This window comes from Monopterus albus, unplaced genomic scaffold (genome assembly GCF_001952655.1).
Source record: "Monopterus albus unplaced genomic scaffold, M_albus_1.0 scaffold19.1, whole genome shotgun sequence".
NCBI lineage: Eukaryota > Metazoa > Chordata > Actinopteri > Synbranchiformes > Synbranchidae > Monopterus > Monopterus albus.
Window position 1 is genome coordinate 2,012,923 of NW_018127899.1, and position 22,244 is coordinate 2,035,166.

The window sequence follows — 22,244 nt, forward strand, 5'->3', positions numbered from 1 at the left end:
TACAATCTCTTTTCTCCTGGCAGCCAGGTTTATGTCTCTTAGTTAGTTTCTAGTGTTTAACTGCCAAGTCTTTAAATAATGTTCTCTTGGATTACTTACTTTGCAAGGAGTCCAAAATTAAATTAAAAGTTACAAGTGAGATCTAATTTCAATGTTCTCTTCCAAATGGGAATCATGTAACTTGAGTTGGTCCCTTATCTTTCACTGTCCTTGGTTGACAGCCTTTGTCTGTCCTTCTTATGATCAAGATGAGCTTGAGGGGCGAGAATTTAGCAGCCTTGGTATAACCCCACCATGTAATTTCATGCTCAGTGGCAGTTACAGTGATTGTTGTTGGTGTTGTGGGTGAGTCAAAGATCCTGGTAAGAAATGAAGAATGAAGTGTTTGATCTCTCAGTAGCCAAATTCTTCTACATCAGTTACTCACTCACTTGCAGATACAGCACAACCTTTCAAACTTACACATGGTCACAAATGTGCAGACAAACACACAAAAGCCTAGGCAGAAACCCCATACACATGTTACAGACACAGAGAGACCAGCTCACCAGCTACCTCTGCTGTGACAGATGCTGGCTACACTCCATCTTGCTGAAAGGTCGGCACAGGTAGTTAGACCCAGACAGGCTCTGCTAGCAGCCCCATCAGTCAGGACCAGCCAGGCTGCGAGGCACTCTCTAATCCTGCTCTGCTAGACAACATTTTAGGCATGAGCAGCTGACCTCAGGTGACTTAAAACTCAGGTTAGGATGCAGGCAGCCTGCACAACAGCACCCAGCTTTGTCTCATGTCACATTGTTTGACATTAATGTGACTCCTTAAATAGTGCTGTCTTACCAGGGCACCCTGGCATGAGTCTGTTTTGTTCTGAAACCTGCAAGATGAAACAGGGTTTTAGATTAACTTCCAATCAAGAAAATGTACCGAAAGTACACTATCGGTTAAGATTTTTCCAGTTGATATCCGAGTAATTCGGCAGCTAAACACGTCTGTGTCATTCCCACTCCAACTGAAGTCAAGCACTGTTGGGACAGACAGCACTGCTGCAGACGTTCCCACAGATGTGCTGCAAACTTTTGAGCCATAGTGCATCTCAATGCCACTTTTGTTTCTGACCCAAAACTCATTTTCCTCTCTGATTATTCACTAAGCTATTAACAAGTCCTCTGCATACGCTTGGTAATCTAAAAAACTGAGATTGTCAAGTGTCTCAGATGCTTATATGACTCAGTTTTACAACGCAGCACTGCCCTTTTGTGAGACTTGGTAATGACAAAGTGTATGACGCACACTTTTGCACCACGTGAGCTGTAAGAGTCACCACTGCATCACTGTTTTTAAAGTGTTTCAAAAGGACGTTGTGCATATACAGATGCAGGACAGCTGTTTTAATGATGCAGCAGGTCTGAAGTCCTGCCTCTTATTTTGCTACTTTTATACATTTACATTGATGTTTATAATCTGTTGCTGCACAGCTTTTGGCTTTATGTTCTTGGTCATTGTTGTTCACTGTTTTGCCTCTATTTCAGCACATTGGGTTTAAATTAAAGTGGTCTCTGTTAAAAGCATTAAGGGCATTTGAGTGTGTTCACATCCAAAATGAATGAACAATGAAGACCTTTAGTTCAATGTTTCACAGATTCATAATGATGCGAGAGGACATTCATTTTAAACAGACTGAAGATGACTACAGTCCAGGCTCTGTCAGAGCATCAGCGGGAAAGTGTGTCTGTGGGTTGCACAGAGGATGCACACATATTAAATGTGAGTTAAGTTTGTGTTAACTTATATACACTGCCTATCTGTGAGTGAAACAGTTTGCACTTCATCTGATGTGGATGTAAACACCCTCAAGTTCAATCTGAAAGCCAATACCTTATCTTCATTGTGCTGGACTACAGCACTAACAACATGTCACTGTCCTGCTTCATTCTGATTTTGCAGTACAGGGCTCTGTAATTTTTATGAAATGCTGATTTTCTAACAGGAGATGTTGACGTTACTTTAGTGGTGTGTGTCTGTTGTAGGGCAGAATACGTGGTAGCAACACCTCAGGTTTTGTTTGGAATATGTAATGAAATCAACTTATCATTTGTTCTCTTCAGTGGTTAAAGGACATACAGTATAAGTGTGTGACTATGATTGTATGTTTGAATGTGTGTGCATGTTTGCATGTATCGCTGTGCACATCTTTAATCATTCCAGTCAGGCCAGCAGTCTGCCGACTGCTCTCTCTTCAATAAAGGTCACTTCTCCTGATGTCTCCGGTGACATTTAGTCTGTCTGTTGGAATTTGTCCCTTCAATTCACCACATTGTCCTCTCAACATTCTCCTTGGCTTCTTCGTTACCGTTATAAAGTCACACCAGTTTAAATCATGGCCCGATAATGAAAATCTGCCTTTAAAAACTGCTGTTGGTTGTTTACACAAGACTAGTGCTGAAACAACTGGTTGATTTAATGAACTTAGAGCTGCAAAGATGAATTGATTAGTCTGTTGGTCAGTTGACAGATTAATCTGCAGCTATTTTGATAACAGAATAATTGGTTCAGTAATTTTTTCTTAAGCACAAATCTCAATAGTTGGTGTTTCTAGCTTGTCAAATATGATTTGATGCTTTTTTTTTTTTTTTTTGTTTGTCTCAAATGGTTTTAAATGAATAGTAGTCCTGGACTTGGTCAGACAAAACAAGACAGCTGAAGATATTCCCTTTGGCTGGGGGAAATGATCACAGCATTTCAGACTATACAGTAATAAACAAAACAATTAAAATGGAAATGATTAATCAGTAATGACAAAGATTAATTTGAAAAAAGCCGGGGAATGAATTAGTCATGAAATGACTTAGTTTCAGCCTTACTTTGAGTCTTTTCAGTAACAGCCTTATCCAGGGAGACTTACGGTGGCTGATCAGGCAGGACTCTGCTCCAGTGCACTAAATATCAGACAGCAAAGGACACTGTGACAGAGCCCCTCATTTAAATCACTTCATTGTCTTCATTCACTATCAGGCAATTAAACGAAGAAATCAGAAAAACAGTCTGTCTTTATTCATCATTATATACTGTAGCTTAACCTCGTATTTCATTAGGAGTTAATAGTCGTAGACAGTCACATAAGAGCGGCAAATTGCTAGTTTCTACTTGCCTTTTACAGCAACGATCATCAGTGACATTTGCCAAAGGCCAGAAACTTTCTAAGCAGACACTGTGGGGGCTGGACTTTCAAGAAAAATAATTATTTAGGCCTAACTGCCATAATCTATTTTTATTACCCTGCATCAGAATGAACTAACAGAGCATGTGGAAAAAATACAAAAATTTTATTACTGTTTTTAAAACAACATCTCTGACAGCCCCTGTATTCACACAGTGCCTAAAACCAACCCTAGGCTACTGCTATTCACTGTTCAACCCGGCGAAGCAACCACAGCTTTGTGAGCGAGGTGCACCTGACTCCTGCATCGGGTTGTGTAGGCTGCTCGCTAATAACCAGCTGACAGAGGGATTTGTAACATCTTTAGAACTCACATATCTGGGGTCAGTAAAAAACTCCTAATAAAATTACTTTACTCAATTACTCAATTGTTTTTGGGGTTTTGTAAGAAAAAGTTCTAGATACCAGAACTTAATTTTCCTAGTCATGTTTTCTGATTTAATTCGTAGACTGTGGGCTGGACAGAAAGCTTTAGCAGGATGAATGTGGCCCGTAGGCCACCAGCTGGTGATCAGTGTTTTACAGCCTAATAAATCATGAAAAAACAGTTGACATGATTAACTCTCTGAACACCTGATCATTTCATTTGGCACCAGATTTATTGTCCTGATTCTAAAGTTAATTGTGTGACATTCAAGCTTAATTACATCTTAGTTTAATTTGGTTTGATACTCAATTGAAGTCCAAGTGGGAAATGCATGTTATAACTTTACCCAAGGATTATGTAATTAAATTACATGAGGAGGATGAATGATTTCTGACTGGGAGGCTACTTGATTCCAGGACATCCAGTTCAGGCAGGACCCGTTTTGTAATCGTGCAGCCCTGTTGACTGTGCCTTCTCCAAAGATGGATCAAAGTGTTAATTTTCAGTCCGTCTGTTTAATCGTTCAGTTTGTAAAATGCGTCCAACTGGTTGCGTTCTCAGAGCATCAGGTGTTATCTTAAACTTTCTGTCAGTACATAATCCCCCTTAAAATTCATCACTAAATTCAATGGTTTGATGGTGATTTACAGCTTTAATTGTTTTAGAAATTAAATCTGTGACATGGTTTATGCCATTGTTATTTTGTTTTATGTGACTAGACTGTATGTCAGTGATGCCAAATATATTGGCTTGATGAAGATGAGGCAGTCCATTGTGAGTAGGACGCCAGTATCCTCTCCTCAGTGAGCACTGACAGCAGCTGTTAGGTCTGTGTGACCACAGGCCTCTGAAAGGCCCTTTTTTGCCAGGACGAGAGTCTCCACTTCACAGCCATGAATAGCAGTCCAGCTGCACTTGTGTGTGTGTTTCTGTGTGGGTATGAGGCTGGGATTCATCTGAGCGGGGTCTTTGTCCCACAGTCTCCCTTTCCTCAGCATGATTTGTGGGGAATTTACATGACAACACAAATGGATGGTCTGTCAGTAGCATCCTTTAGTGGAGCGTGTAGATGCCTCTAGCTCACAGCCAAATGTCGGAGGGCGAGGTCACCTTGAGCCACCCAGCAGTTATGTTACTGAAGGTGACTGTTATTAAAGGAAATGATTTTTTTTAAATAATCTGTGTTGTAGTTTTAGCTGCCACTCACCTTCACTGGTGATATTTGGGGATGCAGTGAATGTGCTAGATGGTGGTTTCACAGCAGCCTCTTTTAGACAGAGATTCCTCTATATTGGGAAAAAAAGCTACCCCTCCTTCATGTAGCTTTGCCTGTTAACACTGAACTAAAAGAAAGCTGGCATAACAGATACTGACATCTGGGCATTAGAGGTGTGACATTTAATGTGATGTATTTAAAATACACTTTGCAAATACAACGCATACCGTGACTGTTGCTTTCAAAATGATGATGAAGAGTAACGGCGTAGGGCTGATCTTATGTTGGTCTTACACATTTCTGACATGATTTGGACTAAAAGTTGTGCATAATGTGGAACATGTTAATGATTATGGTCACTGATTCTGTGTCTTGTGAGTGATGTTAAAATTTTAATCCCCTGGGAGAGTGTCGCAGAAACGCTTCATCAAGACTTCACACACCACCACCCACAACCATGGATGTATTATGAGAGCTGGATACAAGCTAACAATTTTAAGTGGGAAGAGTGGGTGCCATTTTGTAATCTGGTATCCAGTTCTCATTAATACATCCATGTCCACACATCCCCAAGCTGCTTGTCCCCTTTTATGCAAAGGAAGTGGAACCTTTGTGCCAGGTTTGGTGCAGTAATCCTACCTGGAACAGGCAGTGTAAACAGGGCTAATGACATACAACCAGTCAGGTTTTAAAGAGTTTAATCATATTATCCAGACTTCTAAGTATTAATGAATCATGTGGCAAAGGGACTGCACACACAGAACATTACTAAAACATTTGAAGCCTCCAGATTAGCTTGTCTGAGCATCACTAGATGCTAGGATTTGTCTGAGGAGCGTAGGTCAGTTGGCAGTTAATCTGGCTGAACAGATCATTATTTAGATGTGATTTTAATTGCTTAAGCCTGTTTTCTCAGACTCCTGAGCTAATTAGGCTGTTAAATGAGGCACCTTCTTACCCGTGTCCAACTTAACATGGCCAGTATTAAATCAGAATCGGCTTTATTGGCCAAGTGTGTTGAACACCAGGAATTTGACTCTGTGTGCACGTGCAGTGTTCTCCCGTAAAACAACGTGTAAACAAGATAAGACTGAGAAAGCAAAAAAGAAAAATGTGCATTAGGAAAATAAGAATAAAGTGCTTATATAGAAATATATATATAATATATATACACACACACACAAAACCAGTTTAGATGGAGTAATGCATAAAGGCAGTGATTTAAAATTGTAATCAACAAAGACAAGATTGCAGTCTAAACATTTTAGTGCTGTTACATTTCAAACAAAGAACAGGTGGTAGGTAATGAATGGAAAAGTCACAGCTCAAAATATGTCATTTGTAGAGAGTGATTTTTTTTTTTCTTAGAAATGTTTGTGAAATAGAAAACACAAATTGAAAACAGATGGTGCTGTGTTGTTGCTTCATTCTACAAGCAGAATCATATCATGTATCAGTCACATTCAGCCCTTCCAACAGTAAGAGCACATAGTCAACGTGCAGGAAAATCTCCTAATACAACTGTGGGTAAACGGTATAATAATTATGGTGGTGGCTGGTATTTAAGAGGCTCTACACTGTAAGGCTCCATTGATATGGATCATTGAGCTGTAATTTTCCTCTTCATGGGATCTGATAGAACTGGCACTAGGAAATAAATTGTGTAGAAACCTGGTGTTGCTATTAAGAGACTGAAGGGTCACGGGAGCTGCTGTTTAGGGGTGTGACGAGGTCTCGTGCCACGAGGAGTTGCAGGGGGAGTGTTGTAGGCGTGCACAACATGGTCAGGTTGTGATGAGTCCACCTGAGTGGCTTCATTCACGTTTGCAGCCTGTGAGCTTCTGTTGTATTTTAATCAGCCATGCTGCTAAGGTAGACTACTCTACCTTAGCAGCAGTTTTTATTAGTGTGTCACCACTGATAGGTGAACAAACTCCATTTAACATCCAGTACCCTAAGTACTGAAAACATGGCATCGTTATGGTGCATTGACTGTGACCCAAATTTGACAGTGAATAGAAGCTAATGCTCATGTTAACAAGGTAAAAAAAAGTTTTCTTCCCGTTGGCGGCGATGCTCCGATTGTCCCCCGTACATGATTGGTCAATGCAGTCTTTGCCGGATGATGTCACCATCTGGTGCGGCAAAAGTTGAACCAGACCAACTTTTTCACTGCACCAGGTTGCATCGTTTTGCCGGAGACATTCATTATAAGATTAGTTCAAACATTTCAAAATGCACCTGAATTGTTTTGCATTTTGTCACTTTCAGTCGAATAAAACATTATTTTTCCATTCATCTATTTTTGTCATTGAGGATTTCTTCAAATTTGTGTTAAAATATCATCGTCCCGTTCTCGTGAACCCGGTATCGTGTATCGTCACACTCCTGCTGCTGTGGCATTTGGACTGTAGGTTTTTTTGTTCCATTAAACTTAAATTACATATGACAACTATTACATTTATAGTCACTGACAGCACTAATGAGACTTTACCTGATTAAAGCAGTAGATACATAAATGATCTCCCACTTGTCCATCAGTTCAGTCAGTGTAATTAAAATGCAGTCTTTGAGAGTCTGTTGGCTCCTCTACCCACGGAGGGAAAATTAACCACCAGCAAGTCTGTGCTGGCAATTTGACCACTGTTTCTACTTCATCAGCTCCTTTGCTGCCATTCAGACTCATATCTAGATGATGTTTTTCCACACTAACAGTGTTATTTACACGGCTAAGTTGAGTAAATTGCTTGTGAATATTGTATTGCAGCGAAGGCTGCTAGTTGAGCCTTATGTCCTCCCTGCTTTTCCACTTGCAGTGCATCCTCACTCTGTAGTTCAAGCCTACCCGGGTCCCCTGGTGCTGTGTAATTTCACATCTAAGCAGCAGGGCTCTCTGGGAAATGCCAAATCCTGCATGTGGATGATGTTTTTGCATGAAACGTTTCATGTCTTGGAATCACAAATGTCCTTGAATTTGGAGCCTTTTGATGTTTTCCTTACAGTCTAGTCTTCTCTGTAGACATGTCCTAGTTTTATGTGAACATTCAGCATTTTATTCTGCAAAGATCTTTTCTAAAGCATCCTAAAAGTGAGCTCTAACCTACCTTCTTCTTGTGTCTCCTCTTCAGTAAGCATGTTTCTCAACACCCTGACGCCTAAGTTTTATGTGGCTCTGACGGGCACGTCCTCCCTCATTTCAGGACTTATACTGGTAAGTCTTTATCCGATTATACTGAAGCCAATACCAGTATCGGATTTAAAATGTTATGATGTTTGTAGTGATTTTAGTAGCAGTATTGATTTATGTAAAAACTGATGTTTCACATCACAGATAGCACCTGTTGAAAATAATTGTTCTTTAATGTGCACTACTGAAACTTCAGATGCGAGTCTTGGTTAATTGCCACTGTATTTAAAGATGCATTAGCTAAGATTTTACACACAGTTTTTCAGAGGTGGCTTTCTAAGTGACTAAAATCACAGGTTCAGAGGCCACAAGGAGCTGAAGAGAGAAGAAATACATAGTGAGGCACTTTTGCCTCAGCTCCTCTAGAGGCCAGTGCAAAATGTTGCATATATGAGATGTGGTTGTGTTTCAACGGCTTTGTGAAGAGTCTTAGCTGCTTGCATCAGTATCCCAGTAAATGTGGAACAGGTAAAGAAGCAGGGAAGCAATGTAATGAAACTGTTAGCAAGGCTTTTCCTACTTATGCAGGTGTTTATCTCTCATCCAAGTTCTTAACAGAGACAGACAACTGTGCAACAGTGGCTGGTCTGTTTTCTAAAATAGCTCCTCTCTTAATTAACTCCCTCTCTTTCCTGTGGGCCCAACAGGCACAGGCTGCCCAGAGATGGCGTTGAGCTTGGTACATGCTGTGCGAGATGATTAAAAAATGTGGAATGCGGTTGGTTCCGTTGGAGCTGTACTGGTCATGTCTCTGCAACTGGAATAAATGTTTATGTCCCAGTTGTAGATCTCTCAAGCACAGGCTGACAGTTAACACTTTTGCCAGCTGGGAGTCTGTACACCTGTTAAAATAGCTCTCACCAATAATCTGAATTTTTTTTTTTACATTTGGTCATTAAAACTAGATATTTTTGACCATGAATGGTTCTAGTTATAGGACATTTCCTCCACTTCATTTTGTCCCTTGTTTTCTACATTGTTTGGCCAGGACTCTCTTAACATTCATAGCTGGTCTTCTGCAGTTACGCACTGAGCAGCTCCGGCACATCAAATTGATGTTTGTTAAGGATGTGGAGAGTATTTTTTATCTTCACTTTGCATTTCAGGAGTTCCACAGCTGCTCTGACAGTTTAAACCACTAACCTTCACATATTGTGAAGGTTGCTGGGTGTTTTCACTGGGCTCATCGGTCATATGGTGTGTTTGAAACTAGTCTATATAAATATATGTGGTACATGCTTTAAGTAGGGTGATGCAGACATTTAGGTAAATGGACTGCACTTCCACTATATGGCACTTTTAACTTGAGAGCACAGCAGAGTGTTTCACTGTGCTTCTAATTCACCCAAACACATGAACATCAGGAACGGTCTGGAGCTGGGCATCTTGCTGGTAGACAACTTAACTCTTAGATGAATGGGCAACCAGCTCTGCCGTCAGAGTGGTCGTCGGACAGGTGCCATCATGACCCCGCAGTCTACAGAGTTTCAGTCCATCAGAAGGTTTCACTGATTAGTTCCTAGACTTCAGGTAAAAGTGGTAATTGGTAACATTTTGGAGAAGCACACTCTTGGGCCTCTGTGGCACAAAACTGAGACTCCCTGGTGCAGACAGTGTTAACCACTGAAGTAGCTTAGTTTATACTGATGAAAGTCATAAAGATGTGCTGAATGAAGATGGGGAATAGCTGGTGGTAGAAGAAGTACTCGGTTCATTTATTAAAGAGGCCATGGCATGCTCATTTCCAGCCATTTAATTTTTAATCTTGGGTACCTCTAGATTAGCTTTGCACCGAAATAGTCTGTAATTATATCAGAACAATAAAACCCGATATCACAAGAGAGCCTCCTTCTGAAAACGAGAGGATAGTTTGTGAAAATGCACAACTCCTGTTGCTGGTCAGGAGGCCAGGGCAACGAATCAGCAAAAAACTTTGACAGATAAGCTCTGTTTTTGACAATGGCAATACCTCAAATCCTACCTGACATGTTCGAGCCAGAGTATGAAAGTGGACAGCACAACGAACCGCAAAATAAAGTCTTATGGTTAAACTTTATTTAGTTTTATTAATCAGATTCTGAAACAAGGTTATCAAAAGTAGTGGAGTACAAACTACAGTATTTGCCTCTGAAATGTAGTGATAGTTGAAGTATTAAGTAGGAGAAAATAGAAATACTCAAAGCACAGATACCTCAGTACAGTGCTTGAGTAAATGTATTTTTTTATGTTCCAGCCACAGCCTAAGCACTACCGAAGTTCTTTTGGCTGACAAGGTATTTTTGTTGTATTTGGAAAAAATCTGATTAGCTGTTAAAATATTAAAAGTGACCTGGATGTTTTAGAGGACTTAAATTACTTTAGTAAAGACTTAGAGTAGATGCAAGTTTTAAAAATAATATGAACATTTTTGCAGATTCACTTTCAGCTGAACTGTCATTAAATGAAACTCTAAACGTTTAGATTAAAGATTCTCTGTTGCTCCCTTTTCCTCAGATTTTTGAGTGGTGGTATTTCAGGAAATATGGGACTTCCTTCATAGAGCAGGTGTCTGTGAGCCACCTGCGCCCCCTGCTGGGCGGAGTGGACAGCAGCTCTCCCAGCAACTCCAACACCAGTAACGGGGAGGCCGACTCCAGTCGACAGAGTGTGTCAGGTAAGAGCTGATGTACAGAGCTGTGCCCCAGAACAAAAGCTTGCTCTTGGCCCGAAGGTAATGGCATTTTCCCCCCAGGGTACCCAGAACATAGGCAGCACTCTAGAGCTGAAATGATGAATGAATTGACAGAAAATTAACTGGCAATTATTTCAGTAAATTGCTTGTTGTCTAGCAAAAATGCCAGAGAGCACCTGGCAATATCCACTTGGATATGGCTCATCAAAAAGCTTAACCTACACTATCATGGCACAGTCCAAGTCCCTGGAGAGAACCCACACAGGCACAGGGAAGGACAGTGGTTGATAATAAAAAGTCTTAGTGTCCCTAAGAATATGGACTAACACTTAAAAAATACACCAGCACATATCAGCACAGACTCCTTCAGGATGTGTCTGACGTACGTGTGCTGATACACGTGTAAGAGACGTGACGTGGCCCACTTTTGTTCTCAGTCAAACACCTGTGAGTTAAATCGGATTATGGAACCAACAAGTAACACTGAGAGAAGAAAGGCAGCGCAGTCACTGCAGCTGGACTAATCCTCGGTTTCCTGACTAATAATCTACCCTGTGTAAACTCCTCCACTGAAGCTGAAGATGCAGGTTGTAGCTTATTATTTCTTTGTTACAGCAGAAGACAAACGGAGAGAATCTCAGACGGAGTCACTTGATTAATTGGTTACATGGCTGCACTAGTACAGCGTGAAATCAAGTGTGTGGGGCCAAGTGTTGATGCGTCTTCTTTTGTACTGGGGAGTTTGGGTCTCACATGAAAGTGCCGACTCAGTGGCTTTTCTAGTCACATTTGTGCATGCCTGCCGTGACTTATGGATCAGTGATTAGAATGAAAGGAAACAACTCAATGGCTAAAATCAGTTCAACGATCATCAGTTCTGCATCAAGGCAGAATAAACATCTGCTGGCTCCTGCTTCTCAGACACGATGACTGGCTGCATTGAGAAAATGTGAGACAGAAGAGAGGTCAGTTCGTGTAAACACACATGAGACGCACTAAAATATCAGATGTTTTCAAAAGTGATTTTAAAAACGGAGCGATCCTGATGTTCGTGCCCTGATTTTGGCAGAGCTCCAAAAACGATCTGTCCTACACTCCCCACAGTGCACCTTGATTGTGTAAATCCTTTCTGCCTGTTAAACACCCATGTCTTTGTTCCACAGACTTTAACTTGTATAACGCTGGTAGCCCATGATGATTTACATGTCGCTCAGCTGGTTTTGCACAGTACAGCTCATGATGAATAAACCTGTGCAAAATCAGTTTTCTCTAAATACACAATGTGCTCGTCCAAGTCTGGAGATATTTTTTAGTGTCACCTGTGTGAATACGTACAGTCACAGCCTGTGTCCTGCATTCATCGGTTCAGGGCTGTTTGCCAATGCATGCGCTCAGGACTGTTTCTGAAAGCAAGTGCAGTAGCGTGTTTGGTCATTGAGGAGTTTTACGGCCGTTTCCCCATCAGCCGTGCTCTGAACGAGCTTGATGAGCCAGTTGGGGAGCTGCAGGGCGGGTGGTACGTAGGAAGCATGCCAGCAAGGCTCACTTTGCCCTTGACTGTCCTCACCGGTGTTGTTCTCTCTCTGTCTCCCTCCTGCAGAATGTAAAGTATGGAGAAATCCACTGAATTTATTTCGAGGAGCAGAATATAATCGGTGAGTGACGGCGGCTAAGCTCCCTGTCTCTGCAAACCCTCGGCTGGTGTGGGGCTTCTACTTCCTCCTGCTCTCTGAGCTGGACGTCTTCTCTCTATGTTTTTCTAATCAGTCTTTCTTCTATTTTCTCCTCTTTATCTATATCTGATAAACAGTTTCTCCTCTTGTTGTTCTTTTGGCTGTCCATCTGTTTGTTCTTTCTCCTGATCAGCTCCTTTCTCCACCTTTTTTTGTCTGTCTTTAATTAATTTGACGTCTTCTGTCCCTTCTGATTTGCTCTCATTAGTCATTTTTCCTGTCTCCTCTCTCTGAAGTCTCTGCCTCCTGTTCCTCCCAGTGACTCAGCCTCCACTTTTCTGTTACTCATGTTGTAATTATTCTGTCTCTGTCCCTGTCAACCCGCATCCAGAGCTCCATCTCTTAACTGTGGCCAATCAGAGTCGAGTACAACGGCCATTAATTCACCACAACCCAGCACTCTATTTTTTTTCTGTTGACAGTATCTAACATCTGAACGAGTACATTTTGTTCGGATACTTCTGTTGTTCCCACTGTTGTACTGGAACGGCCAGTAGCTTTTTCTTAATGCGTCTTATTTTGTGTCTGTGCTGGTGTCCAGGTATACGTGGGTAACTGGTCGAGAGCCGCTGACATACTATGACATGAACTTGTCAGCACAGGACCACCAGACCTTCTTTACCTGCGAGTCAGACCACCTGCGGCCTGCTGACGCTAGTAAGAATACACACAGCGTGTACAACCCAGATGTGTTGGTGCATGTGCATAGGTGGTACTACTATATATGACCCCTCTGCTTCTGTGTGGTGGCAGTCATGCAGAAGGCGTGGAGAGAGAGGAACCCACAGGCCCGCATCTCTGCAGCACATGAAGCTCTGGAGCTCGAAGAGTGAGTTCACTCCCTCTTCCTCACCCAGGCAGGAGTGTTGACATTTAACAAAATGTTTATATGAAAGCAAAAGTACAGTTAAACTGAGTTTGTCTATCAAATGATCTGTGCTCATGGTGTTGACAATTAGAAATATTAACCTGCTTAAACAGTGGAAACTGGTCCATGTTTCATATTCCCATCAAAACCTTTAATGTTCTTCTGGATGAACAGGTGGATTTGGTTCTCGTTGTCGACCAGTGACCTACCTCAAGCTCAGTGTTTGAAGGCCAGACACAGTTGTCAACCCCCTCCCCTTTTAGCCATTCGATCCGTTTCTCCTTGTCAGTCTTTGATTTGAAGGATTTTTAGATGCAACAGTAACAAGTCAGATTTTTCTGTCTGACCCCTCAGATTTAACTTGGGATGCAGTGAAGGGTCAAACAGCAGGTTAGGAACCGATGCTATAATCAACCAACTAAAAATCAACCTTGTAATTACCTAATAGGTTTGTGCATTTTCTACACCTTTTTTTCAAATCATTTTTCATTTTAAACTACAGATGTCAAGCAATAAACACAGTTTCTTGCCGCATGTCATCCCAGATCGACTCTCTGGGCGCCTGCATCCTTCACAGGCGAAGACACCAGCCTCACTTGTTTTCATGGCCAAGCAGGTTTATTTTTAGTTGCGCCTGCGACTACAAAGGCAGCGCGGAGGAGTTGTGGTAGCGGCCTGTGCTGCTCTCAGCTCCTATCAAGGCCGTCTTTGATCAGTGCTCTGTCAGATGCTGCTTACAAACACACATACAATCAGTTTTCTGGTGTGAAGATGCTGCGCTGTGGACCGACACAGTCCTGAGTTGGTAACCTGATGAGTGACTCTATGTGATGTGAGGAGCAGGTTGTTTTTCATTCCCTGTTTAACAGACAAGAGAATTACAAAGAATCATATTCAGAGTTAATGTGGCAAACTATAACCAACAGTGTTGTAAGCCGATTGCTCCTCTGTTGTCTCTTCCTCCTTCTTGACTCTTGTCATGTTCTCTAAACCTGTTTTTTCCTGGATTTTCTCTCATCTCCTGACAACCTCTCTCCTGTTTCCTCCCATCTTGTTGGACCCCTGTCTTCTATGATGTCTCCTCTTTTATCCTTCCTTCTATCGTCTCCTTTTGCTTCTTCTTTTCTTATTTACCATCTCTCATCTTGTTCTCCTGTTTCTTCTTTACTATTTCGTTTTCTCCCCTCTCCTGTTTCCTCATCTCTCCCCCTTCCTTCCCTCTTGCTTCTCCTCTCCTCCTGTAGTTGTGCCACAGCGTACATCCTCCTGGCAGAGGAGGAGGCCACCACCATCATGGAGGCTGAGCGTTTGTTTAAACAGGCACTAAAAGCTGGCGAGAGCTGCTACCGCCGCAGCCAACAGCTCCAGCATCATGGTACACAGTATGAAGCCCAGCACAGTGAGTCGAATGTGCTTAGTCTCAGCAGAATGTGGCCGTAGCACACTTCCTGAGCCTCTGAGAGTTGTACTGTTAAATACATAAAGTGATGAATTTCTGTAATTTATACATATTGAATCTGCAGCTTCACATGTACTGAGCACTGCAGAAACATGGGGACTGGTTCATCATGTTCCTGTTCTCATTAGAAGGACCTGAACTGATGCATGTGTGTGTCTCCACCAGGAAGAGACACCAACGTGCTGGTATATATAAAGAGGAGACTGGCCATGTGCTCCAGAAAGCTTGGCCGAACACGAGAAGCAGTTAAAATGATGAGAGATGTAAGTACATGCCCTGCCTGCAGAACGCACACACGACAAACTAGTGAAGAGGACTGACAGGAGGCTGATCTTTGATCAGTTTGACTGTCATTAACAGAAAAAACACACACATCCAGCACACATCCAGCACTCAGATTACAGTGTACTGTAACTGCACAGCCATGGCCCACAGCTCTTGTGTGCTCACTGTGCATGTGTCGCCCCCTGCCTGGTATTACATGTAACAACAGTTATGTGTTTTCCAGTTAATGAAGGAGTTCCCTCTCCTCAGTATGTTCAACATCCACGAGAACCTACTGGAGTCGCTGCTGGAGCTCCAGAACTACGCCGACGTCCAGGCTGTTCTGGCCAAGTATGATGGTGAGGACACACACACACATTCATGCTTTTATTTGTGTTCACATAGAAAATAAATAACCTGAATTATTGATCTTGATCTTCATGTGATGATTCGCAGCCACGTCCAGTGGCTCTTTACAAGATTTTTTTATTCCAATAGTTATGTTCTCTCCCAAACATTTGACCTACAAGTAGAACTTTATTTTCCATTTAACTTCAACTTGAACTACAACTAAATATTATCAAGCCATTATTTATCAAAATGTACTTTTGTACACTCTTATCTTTCATATTAAATGAGTAAGAAAGTCCCTAATGATCAGCTGCTGTACATCCAGAGCCTCAGTCATTAGTGATGTTTGTTCTACGTTATGGTCAGTAAGCCAAAGCCAGCTTTTTATTTGGGCATATTTCTCTCTTTTCTCTTCTGACATTTAAATAGAACAAATGAAGAACTGAGGAAAATAACTGTATCCTAGTGCCAATCATGTAGATGTACGACACTGATCGCACTGATTGATCAGGTCGCCTTGTTTCTAACACTGGTAATGATGCAGGCTGATGATCCACAGTGACAAACTGCAGCCCTCCCCTCTCTGACCACCACCTGTAATCCAAACTTCTGCTCCGTTCACTGAACGCCCCCTCCCCTCTGTCTGTGTCTGCCTTTTGTCTCCTCCACAGATATTAGCTTACCCAAATCTGCAACAATATGCTACACAGCAGCGTTGCTTAAAGCCAGGGCGGTATCGGACAAGTGAGTATCACTTTTCTCTGGCTACAGTGCTCATGCAGGGGCCTGACATCCAGTAGCTGTGCTGCTATTTAAGAGCTTAAAGTTGAGCTGATAATAGCCAAGGGAGCTGTTCGGTGTGAATGAGAGAACGGGGCTGAGCGGGGGTGTAGTCACAGTGGTTAGCAGTAATTTTGTTCTCTAGAACAGGGTGTGAGAAGTGAGAGTTTGTCTCAGTGGAGCACCCAGAGGTGCACGAATATTGGCAGTGCAAAGATAAAACGATATACACAAGGTGACGTGAACACACATTTTTTGTATTTGCAGCTTTATCTTCACACACCTTTTCATTTATTGCATTTAAGTGATGATTTTAGAGATGTTCCTGCATGGCGTGAAATGTCAGCGATAGGTGCACAGGCTCAGAAACACACAATGTCCATCACTTGTAGACAATGGTTGTTCCTCACACCTTCATCAGGCTACATTTATATAGACAAGCCACACCTATAGAGGCTATAGAGGGCCGTAGAGATGGCGTGATCTTTAGAATAGAATAGAATGCCCTTTCTGTCATTGCACAATGACCTGATAAAAGCTACAGCTGTACACGGTGCAAACTGAAATGTAAGCAAAGCACCAAATATTCCAAATAATAAAATCACAACTGCATCAATCACATCAATAATAAATAGTAACTAACATGCTCCACTAGTAATGTAACAATCCTATGAGGAGTTCAGAGTTCTGATGGCCCCGGGGAAGAAGCTGTTTGCAAGTCTGTTCTGCTTTTTATGCTCCTATACCTCCTACCGGAGGGCAGTAAAGTGAACGGTGAGTGACTACGGTGGGAGGAGTCATGTATGAAACTCCCGGCTCTGCTGAGGTACTGGGAGTGAGAGATGAACTCCAGGGAAGGCAGAGAGCGGCCACTGATTTTCTCTGCTCTGTCGGCCAACCTGGAGGTTAGCATCGCCCTGGTCCCCTGAGCCCTTCAGAGAGGAAACACATGACACCGAGCTCTTCCAGTTGTAAACGTACATAATGAATTTATGAGTATCAGAGAAAGTGAGCAATATCACACAATAAGGCCGAGTAGGGACACTAATAGTAAGAACACGTTACCAATCAGTTCTGTTACACCTTGTATTTGGATCTAAAATGTATTTTTCTCCTCTGACCCTCGTGTTTGTTGATCCAGATGTACTGAGCCCATCATTTTCCAGAAACGGGATTTACATGATGCAACTTTCTCATGCACAGCAGCTAGTGATGTGCAATCCCACATCTGATTTCTGAAGTGTGTTTTTGTGTGTGTGCAGGTTCTCTCCAGAGGCAGCATCCAGGCGAGGGCTGAGCACAGCAGAGATGAACGCAGTAGAAGCCATCCACAGAGCGGTGGAATTCAACCCTCACGTCCCTAAAGTGAGACTCAGAGAAGAGAAGCACTCCACACTACACATTGGAACTTTGTTGGGGAGTAATTCTTGTGAATGGTAACAACAGAGATACTGCAGCAGAACATAGCCTACTGTAGAACTAAAGAAACCACTAGCCTAGCTAATATGTACTGAATTAGCTAAGTTACGTTAGCCAAGGAAGCTTGTTAGTTGATGTTACATAAATATTATGTTCTAAAGGTTAGAATTTCCAACAGTTTAGTTTTTATTTGAATTCATTTTCATTTTGTCCTGTTCTTCCCTTCCTGTCTCCTCCTCAGTATCTGCTGGAGATGAAGAGTCTGATTCTTCCTCCAGAACACATCCTGAAGCGAGGCGACAGCGAGGCCATCGCCTACGCCTTCTTCCACCTGCAGCACTGGAAAAGGGTGGAGGGGGCACTCAACCTGCTGCACTGCACCTGGGAGGGCAGTGAGTACACACCAACCCACACATGGCTGCAGAACATAAGGCCCACTCAGTCTTGGCATTTTGATTCCAAGCTGAATGTGTTCATGATTTTGTGTGTGTGTGTGTGTGTGCAGCATTCAGAATGATCCCGTATCCTCTAGAGAAGGGTCACCTGTTCTATCCCTACCCCATCTGCACAGAGACGGCCGACAGAGAGCTGCTACCCAGTAAGATGCGCCCTGACACACACACACACACACACACACACACACACACTGGATATTTATACAGCACAGCACTTATTATAAAAAGTCCACAGGTGATGAAACAACTAAACTGTGACAGGGTTCCAGATGTGTTTGCAGACATTTTTTGTTAATTGGCCTCAGGAGCACAGACATCAGCCGATGTGCACGTGCTGATAACCTGATAACAGGCATGAAGTCATCACTGTCGAGTGTCTCAGGAAAGGTTCTGCTTGTAACAGCAGCCAGTAGATGTACGTGATGGAAATGTTTCACTGGCAACTAACATTGTGTTTGTGTTTGTGCGTCTGTCCCACGTGGAAGCAGTGTTTCACGAGGTGTCGGTCTACCCCAAGAAGGAGCTGCCCTTCTTCATCCTCTTCACGGCCGGCCTCTGCTCCTTCACCGCCATGCTGGCTCTGCTCACACACCAGTTCCCCGAACTCATGGGAGTGTTTGCTAAAGCTGTGAGTGTGCACACACACGTACCCACACACACCAACAAGTTATCACAGCTACTGTCCAGGTTCCTGGAGGATCTGAATGATTCTGGTGACGACCTTTTCTCCAGCATGACCCTGTCCTGACCTCCACTCTGGGTGACGACGGAGTCAATAGCCTCATCTCCATAAAGTCTGCCACATGGAAGAACATGTCTATTAACCCTCTGACCTTTCTGCTTGTGCCACTTGTCACCCAACAGGCAGTTTGTTGTCATACTTGCTCCACAGGGATGAGCTGACTTGATTTTAATCACCCTGCGGCCTTTGCTCTGGCTCTAAGAGCAGCAGGACTTTAGATTTTTAATCTCTCTCTTCCCTGTTATTGCATTACACACAAAGAAACCAGGATGCATTTCCTCACAACAGGTGTCACAGATGTAATGCGAGTGGTCCAGTGGTGCTGGTGACTGTCATCGATCACAGTCTACTGACTGGTCACCTGACAGAATACGACCATCAGACCATGGGCACTAGAAACACGTCCTAACTGGTGTCGTGTTACGTACAAGCAGAATGCGTTACTCACAGTATGCTGTTTAAATTGACTCTTTTTTTGTCGTTGCTGTGTTTATATTTTTATCTAGTACTATGTTGATATGGCTTCGTCTCCCATTGCCTGGTGCAGGGATCGAATTAGCACTTTGTGATGCACCAGTCCAACCTTTTCTCCCTTCATGCTGCTTTTCAGTTTACAGTAACATCACAAACGGAACACACACACACACACACACACCTTAACCCTGAAGCAGAAAACACTGAGGTGTGAGGCAGACACACAAACCGCTGACGATCAGACAGATACATGCAGGTGGAGACGAGGGTGGTGCGGATAGAGCCTCCCCCTCCACGCACTGTCTCACAAAGTGGGAACCTCCCTGTTACTAACCCCTGTGGTTTTTGTCTGTACATCGGTAGCATGTCTCTTTCCACAGTGACTTGAAGACATGGAGCAGCGAGTCCTGTGTGTGTGTGACCGATTTCCTTTGTCTTCCTTCAGTTTCTCAGCACACTGTTCGCTCCTCTGAACTTCATCATGGAGAAGGTGGAGAGCATCCTGCCGTCCAGCCTCTGGCACCAACTGACCCGCATCTGACCCCGACCGACCGGACCAGAAGACCAGAGCCAAGACCAGAATTGGGAGGCGACCTCCATCCGGATAGAACCAGCTGAACTGAAAGCCAGAACACTAGACTGGACTGGACTGACACGCGTTTGTGCCAAGTTCAGACAAGCTGCCCGAGGACGACAGGAGGAAGCATGGGACACACAGGAAGTAGAACAGCAGGATCCAGAATTGGTTTGGACTTTATTTGATATGTCTGGGGGGTTTTCAATCATTTAAAAGCTGTTCTTTTGTTGTACAGAAACAGGTGATCAGTTGCCATCATTAAAAAGTGAAAAGACAAAAAACACAATAAAGGACTTTTTGTGTATTGCTGCAAGCCGGCTTCTTCTGCCTGTTTGATTCACACAGCGTTTAACGGCAGAGCTGAACCAGGGGGATGACCTTCAGCTGGGTGTCAGACACTGCAGAGGACAAAGCTGCTAGGTTTCTCTAGTCCCATGTTTCCACACACTAACATCTTGCTTATGTGTTAAGTGAGGACCTCAGCATTTGTTAAAGTCCTGCACAAGAGCCAGATATGAAAAGGAACAGTGGATTCAGATTTTCAGCCCCATTTACTACAACACAATCACAACTAATAACGTTTTACAACAAGCTACATTAGTGCAGAATCTTGAATAGAATATTTTCTACTGCTTTAGGTAGACGCTGGTTTTCACGTCTCTGATATCTCTCTGAGAGCGGAGGGACATCTACGAAGCGTAACACAGCAAACGGATATTAACACCAAGCTGAAGTGAAGGAACTATCAGCTACACAGACTGACTGCTGCGCCGCCTCACGTCGCCTTTGTCCAGTTGGTAAATTGGCATTTGAACGCACCGCACAGACGACGGCCAACTAGCACGTACGTTCTGCGCCTGCGTGAGTGAAACAACTCCCCTGACCAGCAGGGGGCGGTGTCTGTATTCACCGTTCAGAACGGGAACGAAGAAGAGCTAGTTGTAAACAAAGCAGCACTTGTTCAACACGGTGGCCGACGGTCGGCTTAGTGTGTCGTGGGCCTTAAAACATGGACAAATTGTCGAATATCTGGGTCCAGCCCTACATGGGATGTGTAATTGGTCACAGTGAACATACATTTTTGTCCCTCACTGCTGTGAGGCAGTGCAGAATTTAGCTGCATTACAAAAGAATAACACTGACTTGGATTAAAACGGTTTCCACGTGATGCTCATTGGAAAAAAAACATGACGTGTGTTTCATGCCGCACAGAGATGAACTTGAACCAGTGGCTGGAAATCAAACTGTACAGCCTGTGTTTGGAAACTATCAGGAAAACATCGATTATGCAGGAACATAGCTAGAACTTAAAAACACCTGAATGTTTTTATTTTCCAGTTTGTTTTGCTTTTGTCATGTTTGCAGGAATGTGGCTGCTTTTCCAAGCTCGGCTGTTAACAGTGAAGAGGATTAACTATTAGAAGTGCCACATAGTAACAAACCAAAACTTTCTGCTGACATATCACCGCTAAACAAACAGCAACGCCTTTGGCTGAAGCTCCTGTGATTAGTTTGCATGGCTGCTGGAAATGACAGGAGTACACAGGCAGTCTGGTTATTTGGTAAAAGTTACACCATACATCTGATTTTAATATACACAGCATATTTACATAAAGCCTGGTCTGGTTAATTCTAAACAGGCTGTTTGCAGTTCAAGGAGGATTCACATGGACTCATTTCGACTTCTTACCTTTAAATGTGGCATATAATCAGCAGAGATTCTGGTACAGGTTGTATTTTTTCCATCCTGTGTCCAGACAGGACACAGAGTGAATAAATATGACAAAAGGCCTGTGAGTGCCACCGTGCAGCAGAACGTGCTGGTGAAAAGCTGAGTGCACTTGTTGATCTCTGCCTCAGATTTGAAGTGTTTCTGTTATTCAGCCTAGTCTCAATAATACAAATTGGATGGACAAAATAACAGAAACACCTGTTGGTACAACAGCAGCACAAGTTGCAGCCTCTAAGACAATCGCACACTTTGAACAACAACTAAACATGCTATGAAGAGTTTAACTGAACCATACAGCAGAGAAGCTCCGAGTCTCACCAGCCTTGCACACACTCGTCTTGCCGAGATGTTTTTGTTATGAACTGTTTGTTTCAGTCTTCAAAACAAGCAGAAAACACGAGTCAAACGAGTGACGTGAGCAGACCCGTATTGACTGGCTCCTTTCCACAACTCAGGTTCTGCTCTGCATTCGCTGAAACAACCTGAGATTCCTGGAGACTGCACAGGGAACAAGAGAACCCTGTCCCTGCTGACAGACACTTGACAGCACTACAATAGATGATATAACTTAACATACTATATATTTTCTGTCCTCGAGGCTGGAGCTTCACTGGTTTTTATGTGGAGTTTACCTCCAAACCACTTAAAACTTGATCCACCAGATCAAATTCTACACGAGCCAATTTCTGCCATGAGCACATCTGTTTCATCAGTATCCCTGTTGTCAGTTCA

At 43.0% G+C, this 22,244-nt stretch overlaps 1 protein-coding gene across 5 annotated transcripts in view; it reads left to right on the plus strand.

Annotated features, from left to right (window-relative positions):
• Positions 1 to 20,093, plus strand: part of LOC109956424 (suppressor of tumorigenicity 7 protein homolog) — a 40,010-nt gene extending 19,917 nt beyond the window's left edge. For 4 of the 5 annotated variants that reach the window (XM_020593531.1, XM_020593530.1, XM_020593535.1 and 1 more), the window contains 14 exons: positions 7,929 to 8,011; positions 10,481 to 10,640; positions 12,259 to 12,313; positions 12,933 to 13,048; positions 13,145 to 13,220; positions 14,504 to 14,658; positions 14,884 to 14,981; positions 15,227 to 15,341; positions 16,005 to 16,077; positions 17,376 to 17,478; positions 17,774 to 17,924; positions 18,038 to 18,130; positions 18,473 to 18,615; positions 19,649 to 20,093. In XM_020593531.1, the coding sequence (XP_020449187.1) occupies positions 7,929 to 8,011; positions 10,481 to 10,640; positions 12,259 to 12,313; positions 12,933 to 13,048; positions 13,145 to 13,220; positions 14,504 to 14,658; positions 14,884 to 14,981; positions 15,227 to 15,341; positions 16,005 to 16,077; positions 17,376 to 17,478; positions 17,774 to 17,924; positions 18,038 to 18,130; positions 18,473 to 18,615; positions 19,649 to 19,744 (1,517 nt within the window). In that variant the 3' untranslated portion in view covers positions 19,745 to 20,093. The remainder of the gene's footprint in view (positions 1 to 7,928; positions 8,012 to 10,480; positions 10,641 to 12,258; positions 12,314 to 12,932; positions 13,049 to 13,144; positions 13,221 to 14,503; positions 14,659 to 14,883; positions 14,982 to 15,226; positions 15,342 to 16,004; positions 16,078 to 17,375; positions 17,479 to 17,773; positions 17,925 to 18,037; positions 18,131 to 18,472; positions 18,616 to 19,648) is intronic. The other variant, XM_020593532.1, reaches the window with a different exon arrangement.
• The last annotated feature ends 2,151 nt before the right edge of the window (positions 20,094 to 22,244 follow it).